The sequence below is a fragment of the Strongylocentrotus purpuratus genome, unplaced genomic scaffold (assembly GCF_000002235.5).
Source record: "Strongylocentrotus purpuratus isolate Spur 01 unplaced genomic scaffold, Spur_5.0 spur5_scaffold_21, whole genome shotgun sequence".
NCBI classification, from domain to species: domain Eukaryota; kingdom Metazoa; phylum Echinodermata; class Echinoidea; order Camarodonta; family Strongylocentrotidae; genus Strongylocentrotus; species Strongylocentrotus purpuratus.
The window spans coordinates 5298453-5320501 of record NW_022145607.1 but is presented as its reverse complement, the minus strand read 5'-3'; the positions used below and the strand labels follow the sequence as shown (position 1 = coordinate 5320501).

Here is a 22049-nt window from a genome sequence, read left to right as displayed (position 1 = left end):
GTATTGCTTAGTCGATGTTAGTGTTGTTAATTCCTGGCTATTTTTAGGCTAGGAGATGGTGACCTGTGAATGATTAACCTACCGGGCCCTAGTGAAAGGCACGCCCACTCAGATTTATATATTTTTTAATTATTTGTATAGCTTAGTCGATGATAGTGTTGTTAATCACTGGCTGTAAATAAAGAACTTACCGGGCCCTGCCCCTTGAACTGTAGGTGAACGGCATGCCCAGTCAGATTTTTTAAAAATAATTATTTGTATTGCTTAGTCGATGTAGCCTTTATGTTGTTAATTCCTGGCTGAGAAAATCTGTATTCCGTTAGATCACAGTGATACCAACGGAAAACAGATTTCCTACAATATTTACTTGTACATTTAGGAAGATATTATGCGAGGGAGCGTAGCAACCGAGCAAAAAGTTTTTTCGCATTTGTATTAGTCTAAACGCTGCACTCTTAGGCCCTCCAGAGCCTAAAAGTGTGTTAAAGTCTTTAGTCAGTATTTGCTATACATTTTTAGGGCACTTTTCAAATTTTCCGGTGGGGCGACGATCCCCCCTAAATCCCGCCCATACCCCCTAGGGAATAATTTGTTGGACATCAAATCTCTTTCACGTACACTCTCTCTCAAGGATAATTTTATGGAACAAAGGGTTGTCTTGGGAATTACTAAATCTATCTTAACGGATGTGGTCTAGGGGCCCGCATTAGGAGCCCTGATGGGTTGCCAGGGCAGAGCTTCCCATTTTTTTTTATTTTTTTTTTTTTTTTTGGGGGGGGGTCCATGGGTGGAACCCCCTCACGTTCTAGAGTTAAAAAAAAAATGAAAATCAAGATGGCCGTCACGAACGATAGAAATGGTAATTTCTCCTTGAAATTCACACGACCTCTATCATTTCATGTTGTTGAAATAAAATTTATTTCAAATTCATAGTACAAACTCAGTTGGCGGATCCAGGAATTTCTAACGGGGGGGGGGGGGGGGGGCACAAAATCGCATGGGGTGAAATATATGTAAAACGGCGGAGCGACCAAGCAGGGGTGGGTCTGGGAAAACCACATTAGGCGCATTTCAGGCACTTCCTGGAGTAATATGACGTTAAATTCCGCGCAAAGCGCAGAAGCTATGACGTTCATTTAATTATAAGAGAAAGAAGATGATTTCTTGTACCGTTCTCTACTCTTAATCCTTGTCTGAATTCAGTTTCACCCTTCCGTGCGATGCGCAAAAGCTTTGACGTTTCATTAAATTATTGCTCTCAATCCTTGTCTAAAATCAGTTTCTCCCCTCCCGCGCGAAGCAGCTTTTACGTTTCATTAAAGTATTAGAGAGAAAAGAGACGATTCGTTGCACCGTTCTCTACTCTTAATCTTCGTCTGAATTTAGTTTTTCCCCTCCCGCGCGAAGCGCGGAAGCAGTGACGTTTCATTAAATTATTAGAGGAAGAAGACGATTTGTTGTACTGTTTTCGTTTCTTAATCCTTGTCTGTATTCAGTTTACCCCCTCCCGCCCGAAGCGTGGAAGCTTTGACGTTTCATTGTCTGAATTCTCAAAAATGTTTCTTTGTCCGATAAAAAGTCACAGTTCGTAAGAAAAGATCGAGAGCGGACGATCGGTGCGGATTTCATCCGCGCAGAATGTCCGTGTCGGACATTCCGTGCGCGCCTCAAATGTCCGACGGACAATCTGTGCGGAAGAGGTCTCGCACCAATAGTCCGCCTGCCGCACCGAATGTCCGTACTCTAGTCCACACGTATACATATTCAATACAAGTATAAATATATGAAACGACTGGATAACCCATATTCAGCTTTGCCAGCTAGCTAGGGATGACACTACAGGTCTTCCCGGCGCGGATCAAGGGGGGGGGGGGGGGGGGGGAGGGCCTTGACCCCCAACCGCCAACAAAAAATGAAGAGAGAGAGAGGGAGAAGGTAAAGCGGAGAGTAAGGGAAAGGAAGAAGAGGAAGAAGAAAAGAAAAGGGGGGAACAAAGGAGATCGGGGGCGAAAGGCCTTCGCCACCCCCCCCCCTCAGCAAAAGAGAGAGAGAGAGAAGTAAGGAAAATAAGGGAAAGGGAAAGAAGAGACAAAGGGAAAGGAAAAAGAAGAAGAAAAAGGGGAAAGAAGAAGATCGGGGGAGGGGGCCTCCCAGGCTGTTGCCCCCCCCCCCCCCCAGCAAAAAGAAAGAGAGAAGGAAGAGAAGGGAAAGAAAAAAGGGAAAAGACGAGATAAAGGGAAGAAAAGAAAAGAAGGAAGATATCAGTTGCAGTTTACCCGCCAACAAGTTGGGGATTGGGGGGGGGGGGGCAAATGGCCCTTGTCCCCCCCTTCTACAGCAAACTTAAAAGAGAGAGAAAAGAAGAGAAGGGGAAGGGTAAAAAAAGAAAGGTACGGAGATCAATTGTGATTTTTCCCACCAACGCGGTGTGGATCGGGGGCGAAAGGCCTTCGCCTGCCCTCCCCTGGCCCCTCAGCAAACAAAAAGAGAGAGAGAGAGAGAAAGAAGGAAAAGAAGGGAAAGGGAAAGAAGAGAGAAGAGGAAAGGAAGAAGAAAAGAAAAAGGGGTCCGACAGGGCCTTGCCGCCCATGCTGTTGCCTCCCCCCGCAAAACAAGAGAGAAGGAAGGAAAGGGAAAGAAACAAAAGAAGAAAAGAAAAGAAGGGATATCAGTTGCAATTTTCCTGCAAACAAGATGTGGATCGCGGAGAAAGGCCTTTCCCTCTGCCCCCTACCCTCCCCGACCACCCCCACCCCCACCCCCTCCCCGCCAAAAAAAAAAAAGAGAGAAAGAATGGAAAGGGAAAGAGGAGAGCCAAAATGGAAAACAAAAGAGGAAGAAGAAAAGAAAAGGGTGAAAAGAGGCAGAGATCAGTTGCGATTAATCCCACTAACATCGTGTGGATCGGGGGGAGGGGGCGAAAGGCCCCTGCCTCCCTCAGCAAACTTAAATGAGAGAGAGAGAGAGAGAGAGAGAGCGAAGTAAGGGAAGGGAAAGGGGGGGGGGGGGAGAGGAAGAAGAAAGGTAGGGGAGATCAGTTGCAATTTGTCCCAATTTGTACCCCTACCCCCCCCCCCTCAGCAAAGAGAGAGAGAGAGAGAGAGAGAGAGAGAGAGAGAGAAGGAGAAGGGAGGTGAAAGGGAAAGAGGAGAGAAAGGGACAGGAAACAAAGAGGAAAAAAAAAAGGAATTAAGGAAGATCAGTTGCGATTTTCATTGGTTCTTCTATCATCATTGTACAACTATCATTGTACAAATGTATTTATAACATTTATTTATTCCTGTTTGATAACAAAAATATGAATATAAACTCACAACAGCAACAAAATTAAATGTAGAAGGAAACTATCTTGCTGGGAGCAAGAAGCGCAAAAATGATCATGCATTTGCATGTACATGTAAGTGTATCATTAATATCATTCATATTGTTTAATTACATCTTGTGAAATAGTATGCATTCAAGCTTTTGGGATTTTTTGTTGGTGTATTTGTATGAAATAAAGCATTTTGAGCTTGTAATGCACATGTTGCAATTTCAGGTGCAACTTAGCGTTCAAATATGGGTTACGCACGGCCAGGCATTAGTGTAGGAAATCTTCAAATGTTAATCAGGTATATGACTAAATTACTTGTCTGTTGCCTAACGAAAAAAATTATATCTAGTCAGGCCTGAATTGAGTCGCAAAACAATCATTTGGTTAAAAGGAAAAAAACATATTTGATGACATTCGAAATTCCCAAATAACCAATACGATTGGAGAGCGAGTACTCGTTTTGTTTTTCTTCAAAAATTACTCAACTATAAATAGCTGGCCCGGATACTTGAGCCTCTCACAAAACGCAAGTATAGGCCTGATGTGTCGTCAGGGGCGTCGCTAGACCTTTTTCAGTGGGGGGGGGGGGGGGGGTATAGAGGCCAACGATTACCGACAAAACAAGCCACCAATTACCGACAAAATTAAATGTCCCAATATCTACAAATGTAACCCTATAAACCCGAGGCCAAAGGCTAAATTGTTATGCGCAAATGGTCATTTTCGTCGACGACATAAATATACAAATTATTTCGTCAACTTAGTAAGCATCATAGCTATATATTTTAATGCAGGCGCGTAGGTAGGATCTTATTTAAGGGAGGGGCGGTATTGGGCAAGCGAATCACTTAAAGAGCACGCAAAGCGCTCCCTAGGTGGGGTAGGGGTGGGTGAAAGGCCTCCCGCGCGAAGCGCGGTAGCTTAGACGTTTCATTAAATTATTATGAAAAGAAGACGATTTGTTGTACCGTTCTCGACTCTTAATCCTTGTCTGAATTCAGTTTCCCCGTCCCACGCGAAGCGCGGAAGCATGGGTGTCGATCCCGGGGGGGGGGGGGGGGAGGGGGGGGGGATGGGGGGGGGATATATCCCCCCCAATATTCCAGGTGGGGGGGATGGCCTGTACAATCATCCCCCCCCCCCAATAATTCACCATCAAAAAAAAAAAATGAAGAGAAAAATTAAGGATGAGAGCCCGATGAGAGTAGTTAATGGTTATTACTCGCAAGATGATCATCAATATACACATTTTGCTATCTCATTTTCATAATACATACATATATACGAAGTAAATAAGACAACCGTATATGAGACAAGAATAAATTGAATTCTCGCTCATACGGCTTCATCAGGAATTGATGAATTTATTCAATTGTTCAATCAACAGCATCATAGAAATGCAGTGCGCCAAATGCAAAGACGCAGCGTGAAGGCAACGAGCTAAATGTTAAGCGCGAAGCGCAAAAGTAGCAATCTGCAATGCACATCAGACAATCCTGGACAGTGTTAACATAGATGAACTCTGTGACGATTTCGTGATGAGATCGGAGACAAGGAGAAAGATTTTCGGACATTAGTATGACTTATAAAATAGTTCTCTAGTTGTTGTGTTGTTTCCGTTCACCCTTTTTAAAATTCACGTCATTGTATCTTTATTTTTGTTTTTTTCACTCATTTTATTTCCTGATATTTCCTAAAACATTTTTCATTTTTGGAGAAAGATTATTATGTCACAACTTATTTGTAACACAAATTATTTTCAGTGGGGAAACTGAATTCAGACAAGGATTAATATAGAGAACAGTACAACGAAGCGTCTTCTTTTACAAATAATTTAATGAAACGTGAAAGCTTCCGCGCTAAGCGCGGAATGGGCGAAAATGAATACAGACAAGGATTAAGAGTAATAATTTATTGAAACGTTAAAGGTTCCGCGCTTCGCGCGGTAGGGGGGAAACTGCATTCATGAAGGACACGATACAACAAATCGTCTTCTTTCACTAATGTGAAAGCTTCCGCGCTTCGCGCAGGAATGGGCGAAAATGAATTCAGACAAGGATTAAGAGTCGAGAATGGTACATAGGATCTTCTTCTTTCTTTAATCATCTAATGAAACATCAGAGCTTCCGCGCTATGCGCGGGGAAGGGGGAATTTGATTCAAACATTAAGGATTAAGAGTCGAGAATGGTACATCGAATCGTCTTCTTTCTTTAATAATCTGATGAAACGTCAGAGCTTCCGCGCTACGCGCGGAGGAAGGGGAACTTGAATCAAACAAGGATTAAGAGTCGAGAACGGTCCAACGAATCGTCTTCTGTCTCTAATAATTTAGTGAAACGTCAAAGCTTCCGCGCTTCGCGCGGTAGGGGAGAAACTGAATTCATGAAGGACACGATACAACAAATCGTCTTCTTTCTCTAATGTGAAAGCTTCCGCGCTTCGCGCAGGAATGGTCGAAAATGAATTCAGACAAGGATTAAGAGTCGAAAATGGTACATAGGATCGTCTTCTTTCTTTAATAATCTAATGTAACGTCAGAGCTTCCGCGCTATGTGCGGAGGAAGGGGGAATTGATTCAAGCAAGGATTAAGAGTTGAGAATGGTACGTCGAATCGTCTTCTGTCTTTAATAATCTAATGAAACGTCAGAGCTTCCGCGCTACGCGCGGAGGAAGGGGAACTTGATTCAAACAAGGATTAAGAGTCGAGAACGGTCCAACGAATCGTCTTCTTTCTCTAATAATTTAGTGAAACGTCAAAGCTTCCGCGCTTCGGGGGGGGGGGGGACTCCCCCTCCCTGCACGCAACCCCCTAGGGACCGCGCTTCGCGTGCTCACTACCGCCCCCTAAAATGAAATCCTGGCTACGCGCTTGGGAGGGGTGCAACTTGCCACACGCTTCTACCTCTTGATTGCTTTGATCCATTGCCAAAAATATTTTGGCACCTATCATCCCCCCCAACCACGGATACAAATCGACACCCTTGCGCGGAAGCTTAGACGTTTCATTAAATTATTATAGAAAGAAGACGATTTGTTGTATACCGTTCTCTATACTCTTAACCCTAAGTGTCTGAATTCAGTTTTCCCCCTCTCGCGCGAAGCGCGGGAGCTTCGACGTTTCATTAAATTATTAGAAAAAGAAGACGATTCATTGTACCGACTCTAAATCATTGTGTGAATTTTCAAAAATGTTTCTTTGTCCGATAAAAAGTCACAGTTCGAAGGGGAAAAAATTGCTGGCCGACCGACATAAAAAAAATCCCACCGGCTTCAACCTCACACCCCCCCCCTTTTGCGACGCCCCTGAATGTAGGGTGGCCTGAGCGGGTAGGCGTGGTTCTAAACTTACAGAGACACTTCGATAAAGACACCCTTATTTCATGATTGCGTGTGTTGAATTGCCCTGGGCTTTACAACTTTAAACCTCCAGGGTTTATTTTGCATAAATAGGTATTTACATGTTCATTTATATAATAAAAGGAAATAATGAATATTCAAATATCATAGGTAGCAAATAAAGGATGACTAACAGAGGAATGACAACAAACAGATAGGAGAGGATGATCAAGCATAATGATGTGCACCAATCTATAAATGTGAATTACTAAGTAGCCTGTTCACACTACAGCTCTACAGTAACAAAGCATTTGTAGCCTTAATTTTAAGCAGTTGAAGAAATTAATAAAAGTAGGCCTACTTGAAGAAATCGTTAAATTGTAAGATATTCAGTTCATTTTTATTAAGTAAGACAAAGTACTAGGTGTTAAAATAACACACATTTAACACCTTTGGAAAAAATAATACCCCAGGAACGTGAAAAACAAAACTTTTATTGTAATGCCTATAAACGGACATATTTAAAAACTGAAATGTGGCACCACCCAAAAAATATACTTCTGAGATCCTCCTTTGTCTTTAATTTGCACCTGTAAATAAATTCTTTGTTCCTCGTCTATGTCATCGCGCCGAAAAATTTCAGACTTCTCTTCTTTTGAGGTGCACATGCAGCCTCAGACAAATGTGCCAAAGAAGTTTTGTCTTCTTGTGTTCCTGGAAACAAAGTTTTGGGCAATATTTTTCAAGTCCAGTTTATCTGTACGAGATTTATATATGAGTAATATTAAGCTTTGGTTGAGCTTTCTTTGGGTCATTGTACTTATCAGATAAGTTTTGATCCCTTTCAAGACAGAGAATGTTCTCTCGCAAGTTGCCGTTGTAACCGGGATGGTAAGGTAAATGAGAAGAAGAATGTGTACCTCTGAGAATGATCTCTTATAGATTGGACTGTTGTTGAAAATCTCACAGATTGTTTTAATGTATTTGATACGTTTCCTCTCATCGTTGTTGTTGTTGTTGGTAAATGTTTTGTGGCGTTCATTCATATTGAATATATACGCCATAAATATCTTCAATTTTATAAGAAAATCAGTTATAGTCTTTATTAGAAAAATGAGAATAAAGATTTGTAATGAAATAATTAATTAATAAGTAACGCAATTTATTGGGAGTCTCTGGATGGTTTTCAACTTCGTGTTTCTGCTTTTTTTAAAAGTTTAATCTGGTCAGCCCGGTTTCGGTTGCATGGAACCTAGCTTTGCTCGATTTGAAACAGGCTCTCATCGTCATACACGTCTTGGAGGTTTGTTAGCTGCCGAGTTAATGCTACAAAGTCAATATCTCCGGCATACACTTCCCTCAACTCATCAGCACGAACAAAATATTGGGGAGGGGGGGGGGGGGGGGAGGGCTCATGATAACCGAGCCCGGCCGAAATATTGGGGGGGGGGGGGGGCTCAATGATATCTGAGCCCCCCAATATATATATATTTTTTTTTTGGGGGGGGGGGGGCTGTGCCCCCAAGCACCCCCCGGTTCCTAAGCCTATGTACAGGTCAATGAAGTCTACTTTTTGAAACTTAAAGGGATTGGGTGACTTTGTCTCAGGTTCTGAAACAAAATCCTGGAATGATAGTTAGGGCTAGTTCTGATCGGAAAACGACCCAAATATCGGAGTATGGCTAGCTGCCCCAGGGCCTTGTCCTATATACGGATCAGGGAAAAAATACTTTAAAAATTTCGGGGGCTACTTGTATGACTTTCGGGGGCTCTTTTTGGCATTTCGGGGGCTGATTCACCCCAAACTCCGTGTATTTTCCCCTGATACGGATAAGTGAGCGCCTTGATCGGTCCATTTCTAACTCGTGTTTTTAGCCCTTCTTTCTTTTCTTTTTCCTTTCCTTTCTTTTTCTTTCCTTTCCTTTTTTTTCAAAGAGGGGGGGGGGGGGGGGTCCGTCGCCCCCCGTATGTCCGCGCCTGAGTGACACCCACATAAACTAACCTTATTTATTACCGAACAAAAATAAAGAAAGAGCCCCTCGACACCATAGGTCTAAGTAATCAGCCAGTTGCTACCCCCCCCCACCAAAATAAACTTTAAAAGTGATTTTTTTTGTTCTAATTTGATGCCAGTGATTTACAGATGCTGCTGAAACGGTCTAATTTTCCGGGATTTTTCCACACTTTTTAGTAAATTATACTTTTTATGCGTTTGTGGGAGAATGACAAATTTCAAAATTTACAGTCAGGCAAGAAATGTGCTTATTTACTATTTAGAGGCCTACTACGGCGGGCTTGGGGGCTCAAGCCCCCCCCCCCCACACACACTTTTGAAAAAGTATATTAAAGAGAATTAAATAAAAAGAAATAGAAAAGAAAGTATGCTCATGTGACCGTAATTAAATGCCCATACCCCTGTGCTTCCGGGGGCTCTGCCCCTGGACCCCACCTTGGGACCTAAGGCTGGCCCCTGGATGCTAATCTGACCTTAATTTTAAAGCCTAAAACCCCTGCGCTTCCGGGGACTCCGCCCCTTGGACTCACCACTAGTATATACTCGTGATACAGGCCCAGCTCCAATAGTCCGTGGGCCAGAGGGGGCTACCGTGCACCCCCCCTATGATCCTACTTTTTGGGTGTCATTTTGTTCATTGTGATCCATAATATCAGAAAAAAGACGTTCCCAAGAAAAAAAAATCATTTGGACACTGTTTTTTTGCTCCTTATTTGAAGATATGTAAAAATGTCAGTTTTTCGTGTTTTGCACACTTTCTTAGGGTTTGTGAATTATGTGCTATACATTTTACCCTGTTTCTCAGCAGATATAACTCTAATCTCCGCCAAATGTATAAACAATCTTCATAAACTATACAACAATAGGTAGACGAAATTATTTTATTTTATTTTATTGTCTTCGATTATTAATGACGTCATAAATTTGTATATATTTTGATATGCAAATTTCTGTCTCAAAACCTGTCAAAATCACCTGAAAGTTGTATTTTGTCTGCTATTATCATGAAATAAGTTTTCAAACCCCTAATTTGGTGTAAAATTATTCATTGATATGTTATCTGATGTTTCCTGCAAAAAAACTTAGTCAACTCATGTAGATAAATGTTTTTTCCCATTATTTTGTATGTCATCATATCAGTTTTCCGTGTATTGTACATTTTCTTAGGGTTTGTGAATTATGTGCTTACACTTTACCCTGTTTCTCAGCAGATATAAGTCTAACATCCATCAAATTAATAAACAATCTTTGTAAATTATACAACAACAGGTAGACAAAATAATTTTAATCTATTTTATTGTCTTCAATTATTAATGACGTCATCAATTTGCATATATTTAATATGCAAATTTCTGTCTCAAAACCTGTCAAAATCACCTAACAATAGTATTTTGTCTGCTTTTATCATGAAATAAGTTTTCTAGCCACCTAATTTGGTGTAATATTATTCATTGATATGTTATCTGATGTTTCCCGCAAAAAAATCAGTATCAGTCAACTCGTATGCGCATCCCCCCCCCCCCGCTTATTACAACTAGTACATTCTGTATATACAGTGCGTCCCAGAAAAAACGAAACCGAGAGTATCGATGTTTTATCATAACTTAATCACAACCATAATTAATGAATGATACATATTTGGAAAGCTTAGAGTCTCCTCTTTCAGTTGATGCTACTCATATTTCACGCATGAGTGATTAAAAGCAATTTGAAGGAAGGAAACCAAAAAGTAATTTGGCGGGCGGTATCTGAATTTCAAAGAAAAATTCAAATTTCTAGATAGTTGAGTTTCTGCCCTTTCATATGACACCTCAATCAGGAAAAATGAGCGAGGAATGACAAAGTTCTGTTTGTTTAAAGTAGTGCTTGCATTTCCATAATTTTAACAAACGAATTCGTTTTCACTGGGTCCCTGCCGTAGCAAAAAGCAGATTTGACAAAAGACTTAACTCCGTTTCGTTGACAATCAGCCATGCATGAAGACTCTCGTCTACGGCTGATTGTCAACGAAACGGAGTTAAGTCTTTTTTTAATTTCGTTTATTGATACGGCAGGCAGCCAGTGAAAACGAATTCGTTTAATAAAATTATGGAAATGCAAGCACTACTTTAAACAAACAGAACTTTGTCATTCCTGGCTCATTTTTCCTGATTGAGGTGTCATATGAAAGGGCAGAAACTCAACCTTCTAGAAATGTGAATTTTTCTTCGAAATTCAGATACCGCCCGCCAAATGTCTTTTTGGTTTCCTTCCTTCAAATTGCTTTTAATCACTCATGCGTGAAATATGCACCACGTGAGTACCATCAACTGAAAGAAGGGACTTTAAGCTTTCCAAATATGTATCATTCATTAATTATGGTTGTGATTAAGTTATGATAAAACATCGATACTTCTCGGTTTCGTTTTTTCTGGGACGCACTGTATATGGGACTACGTGATATCTATCCAGGCCGGATAGATATGGTAATTTACCAAATAGTAAGCGGTTTCCCGGCAAAATTTGTATCATCACGTATTAGTCAAAACATATTCTTTCACATGATTGGTAATAAGAGCTTCCATTCCATTTGTTGAGAGGGGTGCGTTTCTGAACTGGTCGATACCTTTAAATGTATGTTATGAATCGTGAAAGTCTTTAAGTTTTTAAAGAAATGTTCATATCAACCTTGCATGCTATCAGATGCATGCATCTAAACTTAGTTTAGTTTTTCCTTGAAAAGCACGTGAAATGCAGTATAATCTTTTACAAAACGAATCGTGTTTTTTTTAATTTGCAACTATGTTAGTCTTATTAAAGGGGATGTATGATCGAAATACAAAGAGAAAGAGAGAGATATATATATAGAGAGAGAGAGAGAGAGAGAGGGGGGGGGGGGGGGGGGAGAGAGAGAGGGGGGCCAGATCAGAGAAGGGAAGTTTTGGAATATTTTTTTTCTTCATTAATCTACCCTAAAATAGACTCGAAGCCAAAGCACACTCACACCCAGGCGCGGATCCAGGGGGGAGGCCGAGCGGGCCTTGCCCCCCCCCCCGCAAAAAAAAAAAAAAAAAAAAAAAAAAAGAGAGAGAGAGAGAAGGAAAAGAAGAGAAAGGGAAAGAGGAGAGGAAGGGAAAAAAAGAAGAGGAAGACGAAAAGAAAAGAGGGAAGAAGGAGATCGGGGGGGGGGGGGGAAAGGACTTGCCTCCCAGGCTGTTGCCTCCCCCTCCCCCCCCCCTAATCAAAAAATAAAAGAGAAGGAAGGAAAGGGAAAGAAAAAAGAAAAAAAAGGAGATAAAGGGAAAGACAAAAGAGGAAGAAGAAAAGAAGGGGGATATCAGTTGCAATTTTCCCGCCAACAAGTTGTGGATCGGGGGGGGGGGCAAAAGGCCCTAGCTCCCCCCCCCCCCCCCGTCCCCGCTAAAAAAAAGAGAGAAGGAAGGAAAAGGGAAAGAAGAGAGCTAAAAGGGAACAAAAAAGAGGAAGAAAAAAAGAAAAGGGAAAAGAAGCGGAGATCAGTTGCGGTTAATCCCGCCAACAATGTGTGGAGCGGGGTGGGGACCAAAATGACCTTGCCCCTCCCCCCCTCCCCCCAGCAAACCTAAAAGAGAGATAAGGAAGGGAAGGGAAAGGGAAAGAGGAGATAAAGGGAAAGAAAGAAAAAGAGAATGAAGAAAGGTAAGGGATATCAGTTGCAATTTTCCCGCCAACAAGGTGTAGATCGGAGGGGGGGGGGGGGGGGGGGGGGCACTGGCGTACTGATAGGGGGGGGGGGGCTTTGGAGAAATATAATTCAAACGTGGTTTATTTCTAATTCCAAAACGGTGGTTTACAAATAATGCTGAAATGAGATAATTTTCCGAGATATTTCCTCACTTCTTGCGTTTGTTGGAAAATGACAAATTCCTAAATTTACAGCCAGGCAAGAAAATGCTTCTTGAGATGCCTACATATCAGGGCCCGCGGAACGGCGGGGATCGGGATCCTCGAGCCCCCCCCCCCTCACACTTTCTCTGAAAAAGTATATTAAAGAGAAATAGAAAGAAAGAGAGCGAGAAAGAAAAAATAGTTAACTGCCAGTGTCACATTATAATGGGGTATCAAAATATGCTCATCTAACCATGATTAAATGCCTAAAACCCCAAGGGCTCTGCCCCCTGGATTCCACCTAGGGCCTTAAGGCGGGCCCTTAGATGCTCATCTGACGGTCATTTAATGCATAAAACCCCTGATTTCTGGGGGCTCTGCCCCCTGGACCCCACGCCAAATAGTGTCCTGCCAGTGTCACAAATAATAAGGTATCAAAAATGCTCATCTGACCGTAATTAAACGCCTAAAACCCCTGAGCTTCCGGGGGCTCTACCCCTGGACCCAACCAAGAGCCCTTGATACTCATCTGACCGTAATTGAGTGCCTAAAACCCTTGAGTTTTCGGGGCTCCGCCCCCTAAACCCCAAGCCAATTAGTGACCTGCCACTGTAACAATTAGGTATCAAAATAATGCTCATCTGACCGTAATTAAATGCCTAAAACTCCTGAACTTCCGGGGCTCTGCCCCTTGGACCCCGCCTAGGGCCCTAAGGCGGACCCCTTAATGCTAATCTGACCGTAAATTAAAACCTTAAACCCCTGAGCTTCCGGGCGGACAGGGTATCAACATATGTTCATCTGACCGCAGGCGCGTAGACAGGGGGCGGTAGGGGGGGGGGGGTCCCCCATAAACGCCGGCCTTAAAAAGAGAGGAGTGAAAAGGAAGAGGACGTAGGAAAGAAAAGGGAATAGACAAAGAACATTTTGAAATTTAGACAAGGATTAAGAGTCGAGAACGGTACGACGAATCGTCTTCTTTCTCTAATGATTTAATGAAACGTAAAAGCTTCCGCGCTTCGCGCGGGTGGGGGAAACTAAATTATTTTCGAGAGCGGAACAACGAATCGTCTTCGTTCTCTAAAAATTTAATGAAACTTCGAAGCGGGGGGGGGGGGGGGAACTGAATTTAGACAAGGATTAAGTCGAGAACGGTACAACGAATCGTCTTCTTTCTCTAATGATTTAATGAAACGTAAAAGCTTCCGCGCTTCGCGCGGGAGGGGGGGGGGGGGAAACTGAAATTAGACGAGGATTAAAAGTCATAACGGTACAACGAATCGTCTTCTTTCTCTAATATTTAAATGAAACGTCGAAGCTTCCGCGCTTTGCGCGGGAGTCAGGGGGTGGGGGGGGGGGGACTGAATTTAGACAAGGATTAAGAGTCGAGAGGAAGAAAAGGGAATAGACAAAGAACATTTTTGAAATTTAGACAAGGATTAAGAGTCGAGAACGGTACGACGAATCGTCTTCTTTCTCTAATGATTTAATGAAACGTAAAAGCTTCCGCGCTTCGCGCGGGTGGGGGAAACTAAATTATTTTCGAGAGCGGAACAACGAATCGTCTTCGTTCTCTAAAAATTTAATGAAACTTCGAAGCGGGGGGGGGGGGGAACTGAATTTAGACAAGGATTAAGAGTCGAGAACGGTACAACGAATCGTCTTCTTTCTCTAATGATTTAATGAAACGTAAAAGCTTCCGCGCTTCGCGCGGGAGGGGGGGGGGGAAACTGAAATTAGACGAGGATTAAAAGTCATAATGGTACAACGAATCGTCTTCTTTCTCTAATATTTAAATGAAACGTCGAAGCTTCCGCGCTTTGCGCGGGAGTCAGGGGGTGGGGGGGGGTGAGGGGTGGGGGGGGGGGGGGGGACTGAATTTAGACAAGGATTAAGAGTCGAGAACGGTACAACGAATCGTCTTCTTTCTCTAATGATTAAATGAAACGTAAAAGCTTGGGGGAAAACTGAATTTAGACGAAGATTAAGAGTCGATAACGACACAACGAATCGTCTTCTTTCTCTAATAATTTAATGAAACGTCGAAGCTTCCGCGCTTCGCGCGGTAGGGGGTGGGGAGGGGGAAACTGAATTTAGACAAGGATTAAGAGTCGAGAACGGTACAACGAATCGTCTTCTTTCTATAATGATTTAATGAAACGTAAAAGCATTCGCGCTTCTCGCGGGATAGGGAGAAACATAATTCAGACGAGGATTATTTTTGGGAATGGTACAACGAATCGTCTTCTTTCTCTAATAATTTATTGAAATGTCAAAGCCTCCGCGCTTCGCGGAGGAGGGAGGGGGAAAACTCGCCCCTCCCTGCACCCACCCACCCCTAATTACGTCACTGCTGGTCACCATTACGTACCAGTATTTGGCTCGCATAATTTCAAATTTGGGCCTCCCCCCCTAAGAAATCCTGGATTCGCGCCTGTATAGATCTGTCGACAAACCTCCTTTGTGAATTCGGGCCTATACATTCACATAGAAAGGTTGTAGGCGGTTGTAGGAGAAAGCGGTTGCGTACGAAAAAATTAGACGCAAGCGGCCTACCAGTGGATAATCGAATTTTCGCGCTGATGTTGTGTTGTTGTTGTTGTTGCAAGTTCTACTGCTGTTGTCGTTGTTGATGTTGAAATTGGTAGTAGAGGTAGGCAGCAGAGGACGGGTATATGTATAAGTAGGGTGGTAATAGATGTATAGGGTAAGCCTCGGAAAAGCTTTCAGGTTGTCAAAAACAACCTTTGTTTAAAAAATATGCATAAAGTTTGGTAAACCGGTCCATTGAGGCCCCCAACCCTCATGAAATTTTAGGAAGTATGCCCTCTAGTGTTCTAATATATGATATCCATTGAAATCCCAACCTACATGTATCTTCAGGATATTGTGATTTTTAATTAATCTATACTCAGTAGTTAAAATGTACCGACGAGATGACGAGATAATTCATGAAAAGAAGACGAGAAGCAAGTCAAGTCGACTTGGTTTGGACGAGAAGATGAGATGACGAATCATTGGAACTCGAAAAGTCAGCTTGTTGGGACGGGAAGTCGAGAGGACCAGTTAGGACGATGCCTCCCGGTCCACTGTCCTCCATCAATCACCTATGATTTGGCATGAAACTTCTCCGTTTTGTTGTCGTGTGTTTGTTTTTTTGTTTTTGTTTTGTTTTTTGTTTATTTATTTATTTATTTATGTATTATTTTATTTATTTATTTATTATTATTATTATTATTATTATTATTATTATTATTATTTTTTTTTTTTGGGGGGGGGGGGGGGGGAGAAGTTACCCCTGTATAATTTGGCTCAATCCCCCCCCCCCTTTCATAGCTTGTCAGCCGAAAGTTTAGTCATGTATGAGGTGACCCCTACCCCCAAATTTTGAGGCAACTTTGGCCGGGGAAAATAAATGACGTCAGAGTACCCATAGCCCCTACCCTTTTAACAATCTTTTTTAAGGGCTGTCGCCATCGCGGCATTTCGTTATCTAAATAAGCTGACTTCCCGAGTTCCAACAGCTCATATTCTCGTCTTTTAACTCATCAGCTTCTTGCCCCATATTATCTCGTCATCTCGTCGGCACTTTTCAGAGTCCGTATCTCTACCACAGTTTGTGATTTATGTGATGTCTGTTGCTCTGTATTTGCATCAACAACAGCGCCATCTACGACGAGGATGAAGCTTGCAAAACATCCGCAAGGGAAATTATACAATGTACAAATATAGGTGTTTTTGTTTCTTTTTATTATTTGTTATATTTTTTTAATTGTGTTTATTACATTATGTTTTAACAAATTCTCTCGAAATTACTTGTAGAACACAAATTCAACTAACCTAGTCAGTGACAGGCGAATTATTACAACACACTAGCATAATAATTGAAGCGGACACACATATTTTCTTTTCAAAAGCTTTTTTTAATAAGTTTCTTTTACATATTTACATGTTCATTATGTAATATGTACAAAATGTTACAAGAAAGAAAAAACATCAACAACCATACTTCCCCTTTTCTTGTTGAACGCATGGTGGAATGGAATGTTAAATGACAAAAGCGAAGGCAGAACAAATTTCGATTGTCATGTCATCAGATGTGGTTCAAAATTGAAAGATAATGCTGTTACTTGATTACTGTCAAATAAGACAAAGTTACTTGGAAAACCAACTGAACACAATATAAGACAATGATTAGGAAGTTGAAACATGTTTGTTGAATTAATCGCGCATTTTTATCTAAAGTTGTAGATCCCTTTCTGAGAGAAACAAAATGATGTATGAAACGTATGGAAAGGGTTTCTTCGAAACAGAAACAATCTGAAAATTTCGAATTTCCTTCAGTTGGAACGTTGATCTTTATCAATTTATAATATTCATTATTGACTAATCATAATTTTAAGTACAGATGCACAAAATCAACTCGTGCTTAGACATTGAAACATTTTTAAAGCATGTTTCTAACAGATGGCATTGTTATGCTTAGTCCGAGGACTTTACTTTAATTGTTTCAACTTTAAACTTCTGAAAAGTAATCACTGTTAGGCAAAGTTGCAACAAAGATCATGATCATGAAGAAATATTGATTTATTTCATTACAAAAATCCTGATAAATTCCAACAAACATGATCATCAAAACTGCTGTTTGAATACTTCTGTTCAAACGTGATACTTCTAAGTACTAAACAATAATACTGAGAAAAACAAGAGAAATGTGAATTAAAACGAATTCAGTGATGGATGAAGTGAAGACCATACTCACTCCATGTTACAATGTTGGTATCCACACAAACAAAAACGAGGAAAATTATTATTTCAAAACGAGTTTTATCAAACGGCCTATCAAGAATCAATGACAAAGTAGAAGCGATATCCCAGAACAGTCCGATAACAATGACATTCTAATATCCATATTCAATAATTACACTGCGCCATCTATCGCCGCTACAGACCCCGATATTTTGCTTTCAAATTTTACTTCAACCGAAAATAAAAAATGATGATTACAAATTGAAATATCGTACTTTGACATCTATGTTCTTTTTAGAAGGAGAAAAGGGTAGTTGTCAATCCATCCTACCTCATCTTCAAAAATGTGAGCTGTACTTTTAATGCTTTCGTTAATCCAACCAGTTTGAGGATACTCGGGAAGATAATTTTCCAAGAAATCGATGGGCATGGATCGTTTTTAAACCAATGTCGTTAGTGACGGAATAGGGTTACTCTCATGGCAATGCGACATGTATAATACACAGTTTGCGACAGATAGTTTGAGAAGTACAAATCAAAGTATCGCATCTTCGTCATACAAATATGAAATTTTCGAGTATAGTGGTTCGAATAAGCTTCCTCTTGACACCCAACCATTCTGAGCTAATGACAAGAGTTTCTCACTAACAGGACCCACTTCATTCAGCAGGGATAACAAAGGATAATGGAGAAAAATCACCAAACTTGATTAATGTTTAGTTGCAACAGGATTACGCAACATTGTTGAAACAAAAGATTTAGTAAAAACGGTCAAAAATTAAGTAAACAAAATAATTTTCAAGGTGAAAAGAGATTTGAAACATTTGAAAGAAAAGAATAACAGGAACATGTGCAAGGTTAACAACAATGAAAAGCAGCAACATTGGTAACATTTACATATTATAGAACAGTCCCACTCATTTCTATTGGTGTCCTGTTATTCCGGTACAGGTCTCACCCATGCAACAACATAGGGAGCAACATAGTTCAGATTGAAACCATACGGTCTCTGGTTGGAGGTGGACGCCGAGACACACGGGATCAAACACCCATTGGCTGATATGACCGACTGGTACTGCTGCGGTTGAACCTGGTGTTGGGATGTAACCGTGGTGTGCCTGGAATACACCGCGGGCGCGGTGGCGGTTAAAGGATGACCGCTGACCGAAGAGATAGCCGCAGCGGTCATTGCTGGAACGGTGTGGGTTGGTCGGGTTGAAGCAACGGCTAGGAGCGGTTCCGATGGCTTCATGGCGCAAGCCAACGCGGTACGATTCAGAGGGGATGGCAAGGCATAGTACTGGTTCGTATCAACAGTCAAGGGTGTCATTAAGTGTGCAGGGGGCAATCCACGAGTTACAGACCCACCCGGTAATGTTCTACTAGTAGTTGGCAAAGATGGCAGATTGGAGGAATCTGCAGACAGGGCAAGGGACAATGTATTGGTTTCTTGAGGCGATGTTTGCGTGCTCATCGTTGCTTCGCATTCCGTTGGTCCGTCTCCGTCAGACGAACGTCCTGATGACCAGGGCGTGGCCGCTGTCGTGTCGTTATTAATGTCCAGTTTGGCACGAATCTGTAGGAGATGGGCAGTGAGTCCGACAACCACCTCGTCTTCAGGAGAGAAACCTTCGACATCAACCAGGTAACGGATTGTCTCCTCCATGCAGTCCTGGAAACCGGCCAGGATAGCATCAGTAGGAGACACATCTTGAATTTGATCCGATTCACCAGTCGATGGTTCTAAAGCAAGATTTACATCTGAAGGAAAAGATAAGAGAGGGAGAAAGTGAGATGAGAATATATTAATGACCACGTTGAATTATTGGAGGCATAATTACCCCTCTGTATTTGCATTCATTATCATTCACATTTACTTATAAATGTTTAAAACTTATATGTACGCATCTGCAACTTAACTAGAATCGGGTGGTGATGATGAAAGGTGACGAAAAACATCAAAGGCAAGTCATGACCCATAGTCACATCATTAAATGAGTTCATTTCATCCCTACCCGCTACTGTTACTCCCACACCATACCAGGTACCAAGTAAAACATATAACAACGTTGAGGAATGGTTGATGGATCTGGGAGTTATACACTTATCTAAAAAAGAAATTCCCCCCCCCCCCAAAAAAAAAAAAAATATCACTACTAAAAAAACAAATCATCATTAAAGCTATGCATGGTCTGGAAGATTGTCAAGAAAGGGGGACAACATCTGGGTGGATGGGCATGCACAAAACGTATCGGCTGTTTTGGTATCATTATGTCCAATGATATGAGTAGAGTAAGGTATATGATGGTTCTCTGTTGAAAAGCTTTTCTCCTTGTTTAATAAAGATCGGGAGCTTTAGTCGCCAGTGACATCATCGGCATCGGGTGCCTGAGGGTACAGTTGATCGATCAATGCATGTCTCTTACGGCTCCACTTAACCATGTTGTCAAACAAGTCTCGCTCAAAGACCACTACATCGAGAGAAAGGGCTGTACAAACACTGTACCACACATCCACTATGAGGTGGTGTTTACCTAGACCGGGGAATCGTCGTGCATGCTCACAGCACACAGAGCTAAGACGGGGGTCGATGGGGGAGATGAAGGGTGTGCCCATTTTGTTGATTAAAATTTAGACATAAAGAGGGGGCACATATTGAACAAACATTTCTTTTCCTGGGGATTGGATGGGGCTGGATCATGTTCCGCTGACGGGTTTTATTATAACAATCACGCATCTAGATAATCAATATTCAAAATCATGCTCATAATGTTAGTGAGCGGTGAGGGACAAAAATAAATCACCTCTGAATCCTAAAGTGAAACTAAAAAGTCCACTACGAAATTTTTGAAAAAAAATCTTCTGAATAACAGATAAATAACGAAATATCTCAGAATGGTCGCCACAATGGTGGAAGGGGAGACAGACGAAACACTGACAGACCATGGACAGACCAAGTCAACAGTTAAAGTTAAAAGTTAAAAATAAAGATTTCTTGATAATTTATTTGAAGAAAAAAAGGTTTTGCTTATGAATTCAAGTTCAAATGACAAAATAAAAAAGGATGTTATAATACAAATACAAATGGCATTATCGTCATTTTGCATGAGCTGATGGCTGTTGCCTTTACATACCTGTATGTCGCCCTCCACGGCGATGTGTGTCGGGTGTTGTCGACGAGCTGGAAAACGATCTGCAAAACGCCACCGTGGTCTCGAGCAGACTGGCCTCATCAACGCCAACCGTCTATAGTATAGAAATAGAGAGAGAGAGAGAGAGAGAGAAAGAGAGAAAGAGAGAGAAAGAGAGCGAGAGAGAGAGAGAGAGAGTGAGAGAGAGAGAGAGAGAGAGAGAGAGATGCGAATTGATTAGTATTGAGCCGTATTTATATCATATTTAGATTCTGATTCATTAATCGAGATTTAATCATTATCTCATGCATGTTTACGTAGCATCTCCATTATCCCGTAAAAATCGAAATAAATTATTCCCGAATATTCGAAACTTAAATCATAATCTCAACCGAAAGACTGAAAATGTGCGATCAATAATTGTTAAACCGTGTGATTCTTCATTTGGTTTCGAGCGTGCTCATGTTTATACGTATAACAGTGTCTAATACGAATATATAAAATGCATGCATGACTTTATTTGCATGTATTTCGCTTGTATGCGGATTCTAATCACGGGATTGGAGATCAATTAAGAGAACGTTTGCACGCCATTTTATTGGTGGTACTACTCGTACTAGACATATAGTGCTCTTCTGGAATCTAACCTGCCCACCAAACTCCATCACGATAGAGTACTTCAGATGTATGCATAACATGAGCAAGACATTTCGTTACATCCTTCATTTTATTATTAAAGACTATCATTTTATGCAACAGTAGTTATCGATCTTTATATAAACAAGTGAAATAATTTGATATTTCACCTTTCCCCGACGACTGCATACGCAATCCTTTCTCGACGAAGTGTCGTGAAGGGCACTTAATATACGCCGTCTACGTCATAATGACGTCGAAACTCTTCTTTCTAGCATACACTCAATGACTTGGATTACTGAACATTTCAAACCGCAGGGTGTTTAGATATATATATATATATATATATATATTTAGAGTATAGAAAAACATAACTCATCATATTATAAAAACGAATATTCTCTAAGGTATTGAACGTATAACGTATAAGCTTCCACAAGAAAGTGAATTTGAAAGAGATTTATTCTTCGGATTATCGAGAAAAACTGTTATACATTAAGATGTTGTTTCCGCCTCTTCCATGGTTCGCTTACATGGGCTATATACATATTCATCTCTCTCTCTCCCTCTCTCTCTCTCTCTCTCTCTATCTCTCTCTCTCTTCACCTTCTCTTCCCTTCTCTTTCCCTTCTCTACCCCTATATTTTCTTCCAGATTTATATCTCATTCTTTTAATTTAGTACTACTACTAATCATAACATGAAACAGATTAGAGGAAACAGCTCAAGGAATTAACATGATCGCAAAGGCTTTCAAGAAATCCACCTGAGGTAATTTTAATTTTCTTGGGAGCCATCGATTGAAATGCGCGAACATATAACGTAATTCTAACGTGATTAATGTAGGCTAAATCATCGTGTATATAAATTGCTCTAAATCGATTTTGTTGTTGTCAAAAGTCTTTAAAGCTTATCTGCCATAGTTTACAGGAGGGATTAGACCGCCCTGCAAGGTCACTGGACAGGTGGTTATCTCATCAACTCAGCTCTCAGTTAACATAAGAAAAAGAGGATCATGGGGGA

The 22049-nt window shown here is 41.2% G+C and overlaps 1 protein-coding gene across 2 annotated transcripts in view; it reads right to left on the bottom strand.

Moving 5' to 3' along the window:
• Positions 1 to 16244: 16244 nt before the first annotated feature.
• LOC593175 (hairy/enhancer-of-split related with YRPW motif protein) overlaps positions 16245 to 22049 on the bottom strand; it is a 28491-nt gene continuing 22686 nt past the window's right edge. For both annotated transcript variants that reach the window (XM_795651.5, XM_011664489.2), the window contains 2 exons: positions 20395 to 20506; positions 16245 to 19021 (listed from right to left, as the gene is read on the bottom strand). In XM_795651.5, the coding sequence (XP_800744.1) occupies positions 18198 to 19021; positions 20395 to 20506 (936 nt within the window). In that variant the 3' untranslated portion in view covers positions 16245 to 18197. The remainder of the gene's footprint in view (positions 19022 to 20394; positions 20507 to 22049) is intronic.